Source organism: Catharus ustulatus, chromosome 3, assembly GCF_009819885.2.
Source record: "Catharus ustulatus isolate bCatUst1 chromosome 3, bCatUst1.pri.v2, whole genome shotgun sequence".
Taxonomy (NCBI): Eukaryota; Metazoa; Chordata; class Aves; order Passeriformes; family Turdidae; genus Catharus; species Catharus ustulatus.
The window spans coordinates 94,082,827-94,100,840 of record NC_046223.1 but is presented as its reverse complement, the minus strand read 5'-3'; the positions used below and the strand labels follow the sequence as shown (position 1 = coordinate 94,100,840).

Sequence of the window (18,014 nt, the reverse complement as noted above, 5' to 3'; positions counted from 1 at the left end):
GCCGCTCCCCGGCACTCCCGGTGCCTGCGGACACCGCCGGTGTGACAGCAGCAGCCGCACGGGCGAGGGCAGAGCCCGCCCGAGGCGCTGCGGGCCCGGCCGCTGCGGGGCGAGCCGCGCCCGGAGCCCCGCGGCCGGGGGGGTGTGGGGCGAGCCCCGCTGCCCGGGCTGCACATTACGCTCCCTGCCGGGGGAAGCTCCGTGCCGCCGCCGTTTTTTTTTCCCTTGGCAAGAAAGTTGTGCGGACGCCCGCCGCCAGCTGCCCGGGGCGAGGCGGCGCCGGGGCGGGCGCGGGGGGGTGTGCGAGCGGCGGGCCGGGTCCGGGCCCGGGGCGGGGCAGGGCGGCAGGGCCCGGCCCCGCTGATGTCAGCCGGGACGGGGGAGGAGAGGAGGGGGAGCGGGAGCGGCCGCCCGTGTTCCGGGTCAGGCGCGGGAATGCGCGGCGGCGGCCGGCAGCGCTGCGCTCGGCGCCCCGCGATGCCCCTGCGGGGAGGGCAGCGGCCCGCCGAGAGGCACTAGGGGGACGCCCCCGGTCCCGCCCTACTCCGGCTCCGGCTCCCGCCCATTGTTCTCCCGGGGGCGCCGCGCTCGCCCGGGGCTGCTTCCCGCCGGCGGCGGCGGCGCGCTGGATGCGGCTTGCGGCCGCTGGCTCGCCGGGACCCGCGCTGCGCGGCGGCGGAGCGGACAGCGGCTCCCGCGGCCGGCGGCGAGGAGGGGGCGGCGGTGAGCGGCGGCGCCCGCCCCGCGGCCCCCGGCGGCGGGGCGATGTTCCACTGCATCCCCCTGTGGCGGTGCAACCGCCATGTGGAGTCCATCGACAAGCGGCACTGCTCGCTGGCCGCCGTGCCCGAGGAGATCTACCGCTACAGCCGCAGCCTGGAGGAGCTGCTGCTGGACGCCAACCAGCTCCGCGAGCTGCCCAAGGTGAGCGGGAATGGGAGCGGGGGGCCAGGTGAGCTGCCCCGGCAGGTGCCCGCCCAGCTCCGCGGTCCAGCGCCCGCACCGAGGCGGCGGCGAGGGGCTCCTGGGGCCCCCGGGCTGTGGGAGCAGCCCCTGGAGCTAAAGGGAGAGCGGAGTTTCAGGTTAGCGTTTCCCCGGAGTTAGATGGGAAATGAGCTTTCACCAGCCAAACCTGGAGATCCGCGTCTTACGGCAGGACAGGTCCTGATGGAGGGCAGGGGGGTTGGTGCCCGAGTCGCAGGACATGATTATGTGTATGTTGTGATTAACATGCACGTCATCGGAATTACGAGACCTTGGAGGGTATTCAGCCCTCCCCTTTTTTCCCCTTTCGGTAGATACAATCTGCTCCGTACATGGGAAAACCAAAACCCTCCAGCAGATAACCGCGTTCCCGTTTCTGCCTTCTACTCCTGGAAACTTCGTTGTGCAAAACACGAGAGACGAATAAGGCTTTTCTGTGTCTCAGTCTAAGTCCCGCGCAAGTTGTCAGTGGTTTGCTTCTCACTTGAAGCATGTAGTCAGAGTTTTATACATACTGTATTTTTGGTACTATTGTCAAAGGTGCATTCACTTTAAATTCAACATGGTTTTGAGACCTTGAGGTGGTACCTGCCAGTGTGCCTCTCCAGGTGGCACTTAAAGATTTTGCCAGAGGGACTTCCAGAGTGATTCCAGGAAGGGGCTGTGGCTCCACTGATGCAGGGTGAGTGGGAGGCATGCTCGACTTCTGACTTGAGGACCCATGGGCTTTTTTCCCCGTGTTTGCCCTTTAAACTTTGGACAATTCAGAAGCCTTTGTGAGTTGTTGTTGGTAGAGTTTGACACGGGACGTGTTACCTGGAAGCTACGTCTTAAAACTGTGTGGACTCTTACTAACTTGGAATCCAAGAAACTGAACTCACTAGCCAGAAAATTTTTCAAAAGCACCTTTGTTTGTACCTGAATCAAAGTTGCTCTGTTCATACCCAGACTTAAACAGCCTTACTTTTTCTTTTTTGAAATTCAGTGCACTCACATACACTCTCTTTTTTCAACTCTACATAGTAAGAGTAATCGTGGTGGCTAGGTTTTCCTTCAGACAGTAGTAAAAATACTCAGTAGAACTGACGTGTTAAATTTGGCTTTTTCATTTGAAAAACCTAGGCACAAGTTTGCATCTTGTTGTGACTGAACTCTTTATCCTTCTGAAGTAGAGCAAAACTGGTTTACATAGCCTGTGTGTGGGTGCTATTTTTACTTCCAGCAGTTTTTGCTGGCTTTGTGCACCGACCAAACTCAGGAGTCCCTTTGTACTAGACCTTTCTTCTTAGAGTTGGCTTTCATGCTTGTACACATCATATTACAGGGATATTTAATGCATGTGTGGCTAAAATTCTGTTGAAACCTATGACTCTCTGACTTTTAAAAAAAATTATAAATCCACCACCAGCTGGTTGCTGTGTACAAATGTAAAGGATGATGTCTGTTCATGGTGTTCTATGGTATTAATTTCTCTAAATAGAGTGCAACTATTTATTGTTTCTCTTCTATTGCTTGAACTGTAATATATGAAATAGCCTTATTTTGCCCTGTAGTGCTTAAAAAGACCACTTCATCCCATTAGTTACACGTGACTATGCATTACATCCCATACATATAAAAAATAGCTGAGGGGGTTAAAAAACCCCAGAAACCAACCTAGGTTCCTTAGCATTATGGTGGAATCAAGCAAAAGTTGAAGTTAGAAAGAATGGTTTTTTAGGTTTTTTTTTTTTTTTTTTTTTTTTTCATGTACATGGATCATGTTACAGGAGTGCCTAAATATACTGTAGGAATATGTTTGTGGGTTTTTAGCTGGACTAGGAGGAATCTGATGAAATACAACCACAGAAACATACTTTTTATCTGTTCTAAGTACTTTGTGCCTTGTCAGCAATGCAGGGAGGCATTTTTATTGGGGCTTCCTGCACGAACCTGTGAACTTTCCTTGTCAGTTCCTTATTAATGATTTCTGGTAAATGGAATATAGCACCATCACCTCATGAAAGTGTTGGCTCTGCAGAATTTTGAGGTACAAAAATAGAGCTGCAGTCCTGAATGTGAAATTAATTTATTGAAGGTGGAACTGATGGAAGAGCCCTGTTCAACTTTTCTACCAGCAGATAGTTCTAAAAGTTTGCCTCTAGGAATCTGGTTGAGGAGAATCATGGAAGATCTCTCAGTGGAAAGTAGCTACAGCATACATTGCTCATTCCTGTTATATTAAGAGGGTAGTGTCAATGCAAAGTACAGCCACAGAATTGGAAATTGGTGCAAAAAGCTGGGGTAGATCATACCTCTGGTAGAGAAAACATGAGAGAAATCATCAGAGTGTGTAATTAACAAACTGTTAGGTCAGCATAGATAAAAGTGGTCGTTACATCCTTAATTTAGTGTAATTCTTTATATTAGTCTAACCTTACCTCCATTAAATTTCTTCTCTGCATACCTAAAGGCAGTAACACAAAATCAAGCTAGATTTGGGCTCAGTTGAAGCCCAAACAGGTCAGGAGAATTGTGTAACTCTCAGTGGCTGGTTAGTTAGGTGTTTTTCAGTGCTTGATGAAGTCCTGAAGTTCACAGTGATCTGTGGCAATTCCTGGTGAATCACCTGTGGGCTGTGCTGATGCCATAATATAATCCCTTAACTGATAACGTGTTTGTGTTGCTGAGATGGTTGTGATGCCTGTAGGAAATTGCTGCTGTAAAGCCTCACCTTGGCACAGTGAAGAAGAATCACCCTTTAAACTCTGTCACTTTGCAGCATGGAGGAGGAAATCCCAACGCTGCTGCTCAGCTCTTCATTGTGCACACATGTAGTTCAGACTCATTTTCCCACTGTGGGCAGCTGTGGTCTGGAAGGTCTATTGCAGCAGGCAGGATGTCTTGTGATGCTTCTCTGAAATCCAGTGGATATTAGTGAGTTCTTTTACCAGTTTTGCCATGGCTACCAGTCAGACAGTGATAATGGCTTTATTTCTAGACATCCACTTTCCGTCCACTTGCATGTTGTTTTTTGTCCCTTCAAGTGTGAAGGTTTCTGAGGGAGATAAATATCAGCAAGTGGCATGATGAAATATGTAGACCTACTGCATTTCTCTCAAGCTGATGAGGCAATTTGTGTTGGATGCACACACTTCCCCCTTCCCCCATGGTTCTCTCTGCCCTCATTTCTATCAAGTAACAATAAAAGGTGTTCTTTGGTTGGTTTGATCCAAATACACCAATAAAAGAGTATACTCTTAATACATCCTAAAATCTCAATTTTGAGATACAGAAGTAGTCCTAGACTTTGTTTAATTGCCAGTTTTTCCTAGCATACTTAAAACATCTCTTATTCTAGAATAAACTAGTAGAATGTGGCATATGTTAGGGTGTTAATGAAAAAACCCAACAGAAAAAACACACATAAAAATTCTTTCAAAATACAGAAGATAACTTAGATAATTGCTTTAGCATCTTGAAGGAGAACGACTAGCAGAAGGGCCCAGCATTATTGCTGAATTGTATGTTATGAGAGTCATGTGAAGTATCCTCAGGAGAAACAAGAAATACACTTGAATCATGTCGAGGGAATTATTTTGCTAGTTTTATTTCTGTTCTATAAGCTGACCAAAATGTATGGTAGAATTCTTCACCTTTTTCTAAGGGGAGAGGGTAGGAAGGGTTCATCCAGAAAACAACTGAAATGTCTTGAGAAGCAGAGAGAGGTGGATGTCATTGCCCCTGCCCCCATTATTTACTCTTGGCCATGTTTGCTTCCTTGTGCATTAATATGTGGTCATGTTTCTCTGACCCCCTTTCCCCTACAAATACCTTTTTTTCACCAAGCTGTATCTGTCAGCATTACAACAGTACAAGGTAATAATTTTTGATTATAGAGTAATTTCAAGGGTTTTTGTATAATTCTGCTGCTGCTCATTTGGTTTCCCATGTCAGTAAGTGAATCTTTGTCAAGGTTTCCTTAGTTGCTCTGCTGGATCCCTGGGTCCCTTCTTTACTCCATTCCCCAGTTACGTGATGCAGAACTTACACTTATTTTGGCAGTGACCTTTTTCTCTTCTTAACCACTGGTGTCTCAGACTCCTCACCCTGCATGTTCATACTTTCCCATCCTCCCCCACCCTTCACGTTCCAGGATCTTGCTTATTTCCTGCAACCTAAGGAGCTCTGTCTGCCGTCTGTTTCTGATGCTTTGCTTGCTCTCCTGCCCCTTCTGTGCTGGGTTCTCATCTGCTCTTGCAAACATCTCTTTTCTTTGTACTCTGCTCTTTCCCTTTCCTTTCTGCTGCCTCCCAGGTTCTCTCCTCTGCTCTTGCCCTTCTTGCAGGATAAGCCAGCCTGGTGGGATGTGCTGGAGGAGCAAGCTGTATACTATTAAGCTGCTGGTGGTTTTCCACAATAATGAAGTCTCTCTGAAGCCTTTCTCAGCAGATGTGGCTGTTTTCCCACAGAACAGCAATTTCTAGCTGTCAGCATGCTTCTCGCCACTTCTGTTTTACAAGACAAATTAAAGAGCTGCACCCTTTGGTCTGAGAAGGATGGGCTATGTATAGACTTGGTGGTAAAGTGTAGCTCTTAACTTGCTTAAGTAATTCCTTCTCCTGTGTTGGAGGATCCCAAGTACCTTCTGTTGATTATTTTGTGTATCTGATTTTATTGGAAAAAAAAAAGTAAGTGGTTGCCAGTGTGCACAGAACAACTTAAAAATGTAGTTTGTGTGGTTTTTTTTCTAAACCTGTAGCATTTTTATTTTCCTTGGGAGTGAAAACTTGGAGAATTTTTCAACTCGAGCTGTAATGTGTAGTATATAATTTGCTGCACGTCAAAAACTATTCTTCACTGAAGAGTAGGCTTTCTGGCAAATTACTTTGATAGAAGAAAATAACACATTCTGCATGATGCATTTCAATAGCTTTTCCAATGAAAAGCATCAGATAAAAATAAAATGCTTTCAGTTCTATAGATCAGTCTGTAGTTGATGAAATGTTGTTTTCCACTCCTGTACATTAGAATTTAAGGGCAAATACATCCTGTCAGCTTAATTTCTCTGTGAGTCAAATTTGTAGTACAAAACTGGATCCCTGCATATTTCTTTTTCCATTGATTTAAAAAAAAATCTCTTAGGAACCCTTGAATGCAGTATTATATTTTTGCCTTTGTATTAAATCACAGCATTCTTTGCATTGATAGGTGTTCCAATCTCTTGTTTGAGTTTGCAAAACTCTTGTTTTGCTGCTGTTTTGTCTTGTTGCTGCTCAGTTCTTTAACTCAAAGAAAAAAGACCACTTTCCCATGATACTTCTAGCAGATGTTGTTTATGGAAAAACTCCAGTGGCAAAAAAAATTCAAAATTTGTTTTATGCACTTAGTTTAGCCTAAGAGTTTGAGGATCTTTTTTTTTTTCCCTTTGGGGAATAATTTTTATGCAGCGTTTGTAAACCTAATGTAGTGCAGCTCTGAATCATTTCACATGTCTGAGCTTACAAATTCTATCTGTCAGATGTAATTTTTCTTCTTGGTGTTATATATATAGGCTTTTCTGTAGAGTTACTAGATAGATGTGAGACCTTTTTCCCAAGAGACCTGGTTAAACCCTGGCCTCTTCCTGTGTCCCAGTTTGTTTGTTACAGATGCTGCTGGTCTGCTGCTGCTGCTTGGCATTCAGCACTGTCGGTATCTCTGCTATGTGTGGTGTGAAATCCAGGGTACTGTTATTTTACCAAAATCATGTGGAAGCTCCTTAAGAAACAATCCCTCTGTTCTTCCCACACCACACCTTTGTCTCAGGAAAAAACCTGTTCTGGACTGAATTTCACTGTTCTATCATTGTTCCTATCATTATGCAACCATAAGCCTGAAAGTCACTTGTTTGGTCAGTAGCCAGTAATCTGTAGGAAGACATGATACTCGTACTATACCTCTCTTTAAATTTGTGTTTACGGCTGCTTAAGTTGTACATATGTAGGAGTTTCATTTCCTTTTTTTAAATGCATAGGTCTTCTTGGGTTTGAAGAGATGTAGTGGGATATCTCACATAGCTGGAGTGCTGAAGTAGATGAACACAGGCTCTTTAAGGACAGACCAGGAAGGCAAGGATGGGGAGTTGCCCTTTGGATGAGAAAGAGCAGGGATATATGAAATTTTACTTTGGAATGGATGATGGGCCAGCTGAGAGCAGGTTGGGAGGAGTGGATGACATTGTTTTGGGTGTCTGCTTGACATTCTTGTTTTGGGTAGACTGCTTGATCAGGATGAAGTAGTAGATGATGCCTTCTTCAGACAACTGGAAGAAGTCTCATGTTTGCAGGCTCAGGTCCTCACACGCGTCTTGAAGGATGTGACAGCTGTAAGGACAACACAGCAGGACATGCACAATTCGGGAGTTTTCTGAAGTGCTTTGATGGCTTCCTAGCACAGGTGCTCAAGGATTTAATTGGACAGAGGTGATATGTTGGACCTCATACTTAAAAAGAAGAAAAGGCAGGTTGAGATGTGAAGATCAGTGTTGCAGTAGCTATGGCTACCTTGGTCACCTTGGCTATAGTGCTATAGTGACCATGAGATGGTGGAGTTTGGGGTTCTGGGAGGAAGGAACAGGACAAATGCAGCACCTTGAGAAGACAAACTTTGCTAAGTTTAGGATTCTGCTTGGAAGAGGCTGGTAAAAGATGTTTATTCTGCCATTCAGCAGGACAGGGAGAGGCTGGAGAAACGGGCAGAGAGGAATCTCATGAAGTTCAGCAAAGAGAAATACACCTGCACCTGGAGAGAAATAACCCAATTCTCCAGTGCAGGCTAAGGACCAACTATGTGGTAAACAGTTTTCCAGTAAAAGGCTGTGGATTACCTGGTGGACAAGTTGACCGTGAGCCAGCAATGCTTTTTCAAGGTAGAGAGAGACAGCGGTATCCTGGCTGGGTAACACAAAGCATTGCCGGCAGGTGATCCTTGTCCTCTGGCTAGTATTGGGGAAACAGACCTGGAGTGCTTTGTCTAGTGCTGGGTATCCCATAAGAAGAGGCATGGACATACTGTAGGGGCCACAAAGACTGTTAAGGGCTTGGAGCATCCCTGAGGAGAGAAGGCTAAAAGACCCAGTATAGTTCAGCCTTGAGAAGAAAAAGGCTCGTGGTTGTATATAAAAACGTGCTAATCAGCATGAAACCTTATTTGGGGTGCCCTGTGACCTTACAAGAGGCAGTGGGCAAAGGCTGAAACACAGGGAATTGTCTGAAATATGAAAATACTTTTTTACTGTTAGGATGGTCAAACACTGGCAGAGGTTGTCTGGAGAGGTTGTGCAATCTCTGTTCATGAAGATGCTGTCAAGCCATTCTTTGAGCAGGGGGTGCATTAGGTGATTTCTAGAGTCCCTTTCAACCTCAGCTGTTTTATGATTCTGTAGAGAGCATATAAAAGATTTTGCCTGTCTTTAACTTGGGTATTTTTAATGATATAGATTGAATTGTTGTGGTTTTCATGGTTTATTCACCCTCAAATATTTAATTATTTTACTTTCTACATTGATAGTGTACAGTGTTTTTGTACATCTTGCTGTAAATCCATAAAGAAATACCACTGTATGATTTGAACAAGCATGTATTTACAGTTAGTGTCAGAGAGGGAACTATGCCACTGGGTGAAGCTGAAGCAGATTGTGTGCACACAGTAAAAGTAATTTTATTGAAAGTTTAAATTTTTTTTCAGCATGACAAATGCTATTTAAAATACTTGCTAAGAACACCCATGACTTTACAACCTCAGTATTTTGAGAATGTTACCTTTTGTAACCTATTGTGACTATAGTCCATTAGTACTATCATGCAGTATATGCTTGAATTATTGAAATCCATAATGGTTTGTAGTGAAGCAACATTCGATCTTTATATTAACATACCTCTAATCATAGAACTCTGTGTTAAAGGCTACAAAGAAGTTTATTACCAGATAAGTATATCTAGGTTTATTCCTCCTAGTTTCCAGATTTTTCTGCATGGCTTCAGACTTTGAGAAATACTTTACCTTTTGACATCAAATACGGAAGACCACAGTCTGATGGAAGCAGAGGAAGAACTTAGGCTGCTGTTTCCTAAACAAAGGAAAGTCATTATCTTCCCTGTTAATGTCCCTGCAATTGTTGGGAAGATTTTTGAAGTCTGCTTGGTTTGAAATATTCTCTAATGGCAGTTTTTGTATTCACAGCTCAACTCTACTGATTTTTGACCTGAGTTGAAAAAAAGTAATTGAGTAGTTATGTTCCAATACCTTTAACTTTTTTTTGTAAGGTGTGTACTTTTATAGTAAACTGTTAGGATTCCCTTTTCTTTGTGATGTACATAGGTGAGACAAGGTTTGTGGGCAGAGATTATACATCTGAACCTCTAAAATAAATTTTATGATTATACATAGAGTTACTTTTCTAATTATATCAGTTGATGTAAAAAAAAAAAGACATTACCTCCTGCCAACAGTCTTGTATACTGAAAAAATGCATGCTAGAAATTCATTAGAGAGATTAATGTGGGCTTTGGTTGGTTTTTTTTTCTCCAAATGGCAAATGCATTTGACTGCAGTGAATCTGTATTTTCATTGTAGTAGATGTTTTCTGACCTCTGTTAAAGGCAGAGGTAGTCCCTCTCACCACTGTGCTCTAGCAAACAGCTCTAGCATGGAGTGCTCTTTAACCTTTATTGCTTCTACTTAAAAGAGAAAGTAAATCCTTGCCTGCCAGGAGCAGTAGGAGACAACCTGGTCAGTGCACTGCTTGGTAGCACAGCATTTTGATTCAGTGCTGCAGTGCATTGGTTTTTGAGAGTAGATACTCCCTTATTTATTTTTTAAAAGGGATGGTAACAACTGAGAGTAGGACCTGCAATTGGCCTGTCCTTGTGTGTGGTTCAGAAAATGGCAGATGCTTTGAAAATAGGGTGTCAGAAGCGTAGCAGGTTGATGCTGAATACAGCTTCAGTAAGGCATTGGTATAATTTTGCTCTGTCTTCTGTAGGCCTTGCCCCATAGCCCTTCTTGCCTGGCAGATCTTTCTGTTGGGCTTTCTTTTCAAGTACCCATTGGAGGGAGAGACAGCAGTTGCAGCATCTGGTTCTGTTTAGGATATGTGCCCATGAACTGTGATCTTTCATTAATATTTTTCTCTTGTGAAATCTAGTAATTTTATTAATGTTTTGACTCCTGCTTAAATGTCCACCTCCGTGATGTCTTTCATTAATAGTCATGATGACAAAGTTGGTAGTAGAATGTTTCAAGACCAAAGGACAGCTTGAATATACTCTGCATACATGGTTGGGTGTGTGAAACAATCTTTCATCATGCCATATATATTCTGGTTTTTCTGGTGGCACATGTGAAGACAGAATTAGAGACCTCAGCTGCATGGAGTAGTTGTCCGTCTGCCAGCTTACCACAAAACAGGCAGGCAGAGGTCTGTGTGCTGCTGTCCATCACCAGCTGCTGCTGCATCTCTTCATGGCTCCAGAGGAAATCCATCAACTGCTTCTTTGGTGCAGAGTCATCAAATGCATTATGACCCTCCTGTGCCGCACCGTGCGTTTGTCCCTGCCCTCAGAAATTGTTTCAGTTATCTCAGGGAGTATTTTATTTGAAAATTAAAGTGTGTTGTGCCCAAAGGATCACGGGGGATCTCTACTTCTGAAACCCTGTTGCCCTTGCCAGCTGTCCTTGCTTGCAGGTGAAAGCAGACAGAGTGACTTGAGGGGTCCTGATGCTGCTAGGAGGCTTTGTGGGAGATGCCAAGCTGATAATGGCCATGCTAGGCTTTACTGGAGTCCAGTGACATCTTTTGTCACACTTCTTGGATCCAGAGTAGGATTCAGCTTCCTCAGCATTTTACTATGCAGTTAGTTTGGATGTACTTTTACAGGAAAGGTGTTTGTTTTCTGTGCTCTTGCTGGTTTTCCTCAGTGCTCCCACCTGTGATACTGGCAGAAGTCTCTGGGTTGGATTTTAAGACGCTATACAGGATTGTGTCCTAGGAAGAGTTTTTTGCTCACAGGTTAGTTGTGGATTTTGACTGAGGGTGGATGTCTTGATGCTTGAGTGGAGTGCAGGCTACCTTACAACTTTGTGAGAGCTCCAGGCTGGTATATGCATTGGCTGACTGGAGTAGAAGTGGTGTTTGAAATCCCACCAGTTGGGTAGTGTAGGGCATTGAGTGTCCTGTCTTCTTGGAATCCTCAACACTGATGACCCCTACTGATAGTCTGTCAAAGGCCATTCTGCTGATGACTTCCACAGAAAGGGATGGAGAGGAATGAGGAAAAGCTTGCCTTTCCCTCTTTGCCTTGGCCCTTCAGGCAGATGGGGAATGTGCTTGTATGCTTGTGCCAGAGCCTGGTTATTAGACCCCTTCTGAGGGAGCAGAATGCTTGGATTCAGTGGTGCTGCTTCGTTACGGGATTTAACCCTTGTTTTTCTCATGGTGTCCTGACCACCAAGCAGTGTGTTCACCTGAAGGGAGTGCTCTCGCTGAAGCCATGCAGCAATGCAGACAAAATGGTGACTTCTAGGGGCCAAAAGCAAGGCCCTAGGGCCTTGTGGGGAGCAGCTGCATTGCAAGGTTATTTCACGGATTTGATGCCTTATCCCGTGTTCGCTGCTTTGCTTACCAAAATTACCTCTTCTACTTCTGTTTGCCTGCAGAAGGACCTTGGAAAAAGATCTTTATGAAGTAATATAAAAAGTGCGAGGAAGGATTGACTAATTTCCCTTATCCAATGGCTGAAGGAAGACACATAGCTGGGGATTGGAAGTAAACAAATGAAATGGTGTCCCTACTGATTTCTGTTTACAGTGTAGGAGAAGAAAATGGAGCCTGAAGTAAGATTTTGAAACGAATGCATTTAGGAGTTAAATTGTGTTTAAATTACTATGTGTCACTAATTACAGTAATTTCACGAATACAAGCTGCACCAATTTGACTAAGATTTTGCTCCTAAACCGGAAATGCGGCTAATACTCAGGAGCGGCTAATATGTGAATAATTTTCTGACATTTACAACCTCAGAAGTGCCAGCCAGAGTGCCGAGCCGAGCAGCTGCAAAGCCGGCATTTTGCGATTGTTACAAATCGCTACTCTGTTGCACTGCGGGTGGAGCCTGGCTGCCTGCAGGCAGCACGGGGGGCGGGGAGAGAGGCGGGAGAGCTCTCTCCTTCCCTCCTCTGCCGCAGCCCGGGGGAGAGACGGGGGACCCCGCACCGCCATTGCCGCGGCTCTGGGAGGCGGCGGGGGGCTCCGTCCCTGCCTGCCACCACAGGACAGCGCCGGGCCGTGGTGACCGAGCCCAGTGGCAGCGGCGGCTGGTCCCCAGTGGCCCCGCCGAGCGGCAGCGCCAGGCTGGGCTACCTGGCCCCTGTCAGCAGCCCCTAGCGGGCCGAGCCTGCACAGCCTTAGCTGAACCAGTAAACCCCACCATGCCGTGGTTCTGTTAGTATTTGGCAACTTTGTTGCACGCGGGTCCTCGCTGCGAATGACAGAGCGGCTTATATTCAGGTGCGGCTTATTTATGGACAAAAACCGAAATATTTGCCAACACCCAGAGATGCGGCTTATACTCAGTGCGGCTTGTATTCGTGAATTTACTGTAATTCCAAAGCAGATAGCCTTTAGTTGGTCATTTGTAAGGTTGGAAAATGCGTGAAATAAATACAGATGTACTTACTAAACAGAACCTAATAGCGTACTATCTTGTCGCTTACTTAATTCATTTTAATACAATAACGTGATTGCCCCAAGAAGCTTTAAAAACTGAGGCAGCATGGGTGTGTGGAAAATCCATATTGGCATTTAAGAGAAATGTGATATAAGAGCAAATGCTAGCAAGTTCTTAATCTTGTCAGCAACAGCTCAAGTACCTGCAAAAAACCCCAACAAACCTGAAGCAAAAAACCACCAAACCCTCATCCTATCTTGTGTGTGTATAACTGTGAAACAAGTTAATTTGCAATTTTCTTTCTCCTTTACATCTCATTCTAATTTCTACTGCTTATACTAGCTCATTGCGAGGATTAGGCAGTGGATTCATAAAGGTACTAATTTTAATTCTCTTTGCTGTCAGTAGTAGCCTTTTAATGGAAATGTTTTACTTAACACAGTAAACAATTAGTTATGCTACCTGTGCCAGATGAGTTTGGAGTGTGACATGTCTCTAGCCCTGCAAAGGCTCTAGCAGCTCAGATGTTGCTGATATGTTGCTCCTCCCCTTAAACAACATTAACTGCACATACATCTTTGTTCCCTCCTATGTGCTTTACTTCAATTGTTTATTGTTTTCATATATTTCCATTTAAGTTTTTTTATTCCCATCAGCTAAGGTGCTGAATTTTCAGGGGAAATTCTCAGGCATGAATATTTTTTGTTTCAGGAGAGAAACATTGAAAGAAACCCTGAAATATGTTTTCCTGGCCACTTGCACGGAAGAAAATAGCCTACTAATTTGACTTCATTGTCTTTTTTTCCCCCTAGAATTGAGTGCCTGTTGTAGTGATATTCTTAAAAAGAAAGAAGGTGTAAAAAATGAGGGCTGTGGGATCACACTGTCTGTTTATACTTTTCAGTGAGTCATGCACTTATCTGTTAATTTTTTTTCTTCTGTTGCCTGACATCGACCCAATTTTGTCAGAATTAAGTTTTTTTTAAGATATGTGTCCAGGCGAGAGAGACTTGGTTAGTTTTCCAGTGAGATGTATGTTCTTAGAATATCCATATAATAGAAACCTCTATAAATTCTTTCATAGTAGGAAAAGCGTCAGTTGCGGGTCAGGAACTGCTACTAAATAGCAAGTTATAGGCTACTTGGGTGCTTATGCTCATGGCATTATTCTTCTCATTGAGGCACTATTAATTAGTCTGGCTAAGCTGAGCAGCATTTCAAGTGTTGCCAAGATACTCATAGAGGCATTGGGTCTGCAATCAAAACCAGCTATTGGAGCGTGCTGGGTGGATATGCTGCTCTGGCCAGCAACCCCACTGCACTTTGGATCGTGTTGGAGCTTATCAAATAGAGGCAGAGCTGTGTTAGATACATCAAATTAAGAACATGTTTCTTGTAATGTATTTTAAAAGTTGCAGATATTTATACACATACACATATATACGTGTGTATATATAATATATTTACATTTGTTGAACTCTATTGAGTAAACTTTTAATTATCTTTTTTCCTTGTGGCCTTTTTGAAAGGTAAAATATATATGACCAAAAGGAGTTGCTTGCCTCTCCAGCAGTGCTTCAGAGCACTAATGATGTGTCTTAGATAAAGGAAGAACACTTACTGAAATGGGAGTTGGATGCATTAAACATGCAAGAGTGATTGAGTCCTGTAGTTTAAAGGGAAAAAAAACAAACAAGAAGTTCAAAAAATGCCATTAATGTAACTGCAGTTTGATTTTATCTAGGAAATGGTGTCATTCATTTAAAATTGTTATGCAGATGGGAAAGAAACCTTCCAGTTAATTTTTCTTTTTAGTAGTAGTCAGCTAAAGAAACAGGAATGTCTTTAAATATTGTGTAATACTGCTTGTTGCACACGTGCTTTGCACATTTAATATATATGTACTGCATTGACACATGGTACTGTGAGGGCCCTCAAACCTTCCTAGGAATATCCAGCTTTTAACAGGCTTTTGATGACTATTCTGTCTTTTAACTACATTCCTTCTGTCTTTGCTCACTTGCCATTGAGTATCTGTCAGGACAACTGTTGCTCAGGATAAGATTTGTAGTAGAACATCAATATTTATAACTGTCATATAGTTTAGCAGCTACACACTGCTTTGAGGAACACATTTTGACAAGTATTTATTTTGGAGTGTTAGGACAGATTGGGATCTCCTCTGCAGAGCGTACTCCTATGTTTTCGCAAAAGTATCTTTAAGTGCTATTCTAAGCTTCTGATGGATTCTTGGTTTAGTCATTAGTAAATATTTAGAGAAAGGACTACATTTGTTTTAAGGTAAGAATGGTGATGATATGAAAATGCACTTGCAGACCTTTTGAGGACAGTGAAGGATTGAAAAGCATTTGTGACTATTTTAATTGGAATATAAGTTTTTAAGGAGCTAGAAATACGGAATTATAGTGGATTTTATCTTCCTCTTAAAATTTCAGCTCTGTTATAAAACACTTTTAATATGGGGGATAGTGGAAGACTGCCATTCTGACTCAAAAATGCCTTTGAAATTCCACATTCACATCTAGTGCATCTTTTACTGTCAAGTGTTTATAAACTTTTTAAAGCTCTGTCCTTCTTATCCCCTAAAAGGATAAGATGTTTTTGATGGAAACCACATTAGTTTCAGTTGTGGTTTTTTTCTGTGACACAGTGTATATTGAGAGATTGATGCAGAAGTGCAAAACTTTGCACTTAGAAACCTGATTTTTGATCTTTGATCACAAGACACTCAGTCACATTGAAAACCTGTACTGTTAAACGGATTCATGAAACTGCTTTTGTCTTGTGTCCTAGTAAGACGCCTTACTGCCCCTTTTTGTGTCACTCAAGTCATATCTGAGTGACATTTAGACCACTTACCTAAATATAATAAAAACTCAAAAAGAGGTGCTAGTTTCCTAGAAGGGATTGCAGATAATTAAATGTAAGCGAATATCCCAAATTTACAAGTATCTTCCAGTTACCCTAAGGGGGCAAAACCATGGGGGTGCAGGCATGCACACAGATGCTGGGAGTGGGTGAGATGCACGCCTTTGACTGCTGGGTAAAATTGGAAGAGCCTGTTCAGTTTTGATCAAGATGAGTTGTATGTAAAGTCATTTTATTCTGCACAAATCCTGATCCCTTGCAGTCGCTCTCCTTGAAAGCCCTGCCTGGAACAAAGTTGTGATAAGAGCTCCACAACATTCTTAGGAATGCCTACATCTCAATAGGTTTTAAATGAGCGTTTTTCTCTTTCAGTCCCAGCTGCTCCCAGTGCCTGGGGTTGACCTGACTTTCAGCCTGGCCTGTTTGACTGTTGTTTTGTCTTTGGGGCTGCCAGACCCCCTGAGCCCACAGCTGGGGTCAGGGAATGTTAGCATCCTGTCTGCATTGTGTTCTCACTGTGCATTGGGCTGGGCTAGGTTTTTCCTCAAGCAAAGACCTGAGATCCTGCCCAACTTTCATTAGTCCTTTTGAAACTGGGCCACAGAACAGAGGATGTTGGAAGAAAGAAAGCCTTCCTGAGGGAGGCTGGTTCTGTAACCTAGTTGGTTTTGGTGTTCGCTGGTGAAGAAGACCTTGTGAGCCCCTCTTCACCAGTTTTCTGGATCTTGTTCTTTAAAAGTGTCCCTGTGCATTAACTTCCTAATAAGCCCTGGTGTGTAATTAGGATGCTTTTAATTACTCTGCTTGGTAGCCTTGCCCCATTAATGGCTTGGAGCTGGTACTCTGGATTTGGTACTGTCTATTTTGCAATGATCTAAAGTTCATAACACCAAGTTTTATGGATTTTTTTTTTACATGAATTTTCATTTTAGCTGAAACAGAGATTATAGTTTGTTTGCATGTGAAAATTAAAACAAAATCTTCATTCTAATACAGATGTGAAGGAGATCTTCATAACTAATGCCATGCAATAGCTTTAATTACTGCACATTTTGAAAGTGATAGTGATTTCAGTTATTCCTCATCATTTAGCATGCCTATATGTGAGTTACATGAATATTTTCTGAAATGTAATTTTTTCTTTCTTTCAGCCTTTCTTCCAGCTTGTGAAGTTACGAAAACTTGGACTTAGTGATAATGAAATCCAACGGCTCCCTCCAGAAATAGCAAATTTCATGCAGCTGGTGGAACTTGATCTGTCTCGAAATGGTAAGCCCCAAAGTTAATTTGTTTGATTCTATACTATCCTATAGCATGGTCTAGAAAATTAGCTTAGTAGGGCTTTTCTGTCTCAGAGATTGTTATCTATGTCCTAGACCACTTTTTTTGTCTAATTCATGAATTTGCCTCTAGTTCTAGATGGCAAAGAGGGAAAGAGCAGAGGGGAGCTTGTGGTGGAAATGCAGTAATAAAATAATGCTTGACTGTTGTTCTGTGTTTCTGAGAACCTACTTTATTTTCCAATTTAAAAAATGCTTTATGTGGTAGTTTTATATGTGTATCTGTCACAATGTTGACTTCTTTTCCCAAGCTCTCTGAAATGTCTGACATTTAGATATGGAAAAAAATTTAAAAAAAGAAAAAAAAAGAAGTTGAAGAAAAATACAGCTGCTTTCTGTCCTAAAAAAAGGACTGCCTGTGGGTTAGAAGTCCAGTTCTTTATCTCTGCCCTGCTCTTTACCTGGGATTAGCAAGAGGCAGAGTGCTGGTATTTCCAGTTGTACTTTTAGAAGAAGAATCAGTCTATTTGTCAACTGCAGAGATAAATTCAGAAGAGAATGCTGGGAAAAACTATCTTCTAAAATGTGTTGTTGGTAACAACATGGGTTTATTGTTTGCTTGCAGTGCTTGCTGTGTATATTGTCCTGCATTGTGATGGAGCGAAAACACTTTTTTTCTGTGCCCTGGTGAACTTACTAGTTCTACAAGAAGTTCAGGGGCTGGTGGGTCACCTTTAAGCAGCCTTATGACCCAGTGATCTAAAAAACAGTGAATCTGTGTTTCCAAATTAGAGCAACTGTCAGCTATTTTTGCCTCCTTACATGCAGTGGATGTGCACAAAATGCTCTCTCAGCTGTGATGGAAGGGATGAAGGCTGTGTAACCTTGTAAATAAATGAGGTTGTAATTCAATATTCAAGAAAATAAATAGTGTATTGGGGAGCAATTTTTCTTTATGGTTTAACTTCACATCTGCTCTTTGTGACTGAAGAATATTGTTGGTACTTCACCTTTCTAGAGCATATTTCCTTTACTTGTTTGGTGTTTTAAATTCTGCATTTATCTGATAATATAATTGATGAAGCATGATCAGTCTCCAGGCAATTGCTGAAAAATTTCTGTGAACCATATAATTTTATGCACATTTGGAGAACCTTCTAAGAGAAGAAAACTG

At 42.9% G+C, this 18,014-nt stretch overlaps 1 protein-coding gene across 1 annotated transcript in view; it reads left to right on the top strand.

Moving 5' to 3' along the window:
* Positions 1 to 726: 726 nt before the first annotated feature.
* LRRC1 (leucine rich repeat containing 1) overlaps positions 727 to 18,014 on the top strand; it is a 79,220-nt gene continuing 61,932 nt past the window's right edge. The window contains exons 1-2 of the mRNA XM_033055888.1: positions 727 to 924; positions 16,712 to 16,829. Of these exons, the coding sequence (XP_032911779.1) occupies positions 766 to 924; positions 16,712 to 16,829 (277 nt within the window). The 5' untranslated portion in view covers positions 727 to 765. The remainder of the gene's footprint in view (positions 925 to 16,711; positions 16,830 to 18,014) is intronic.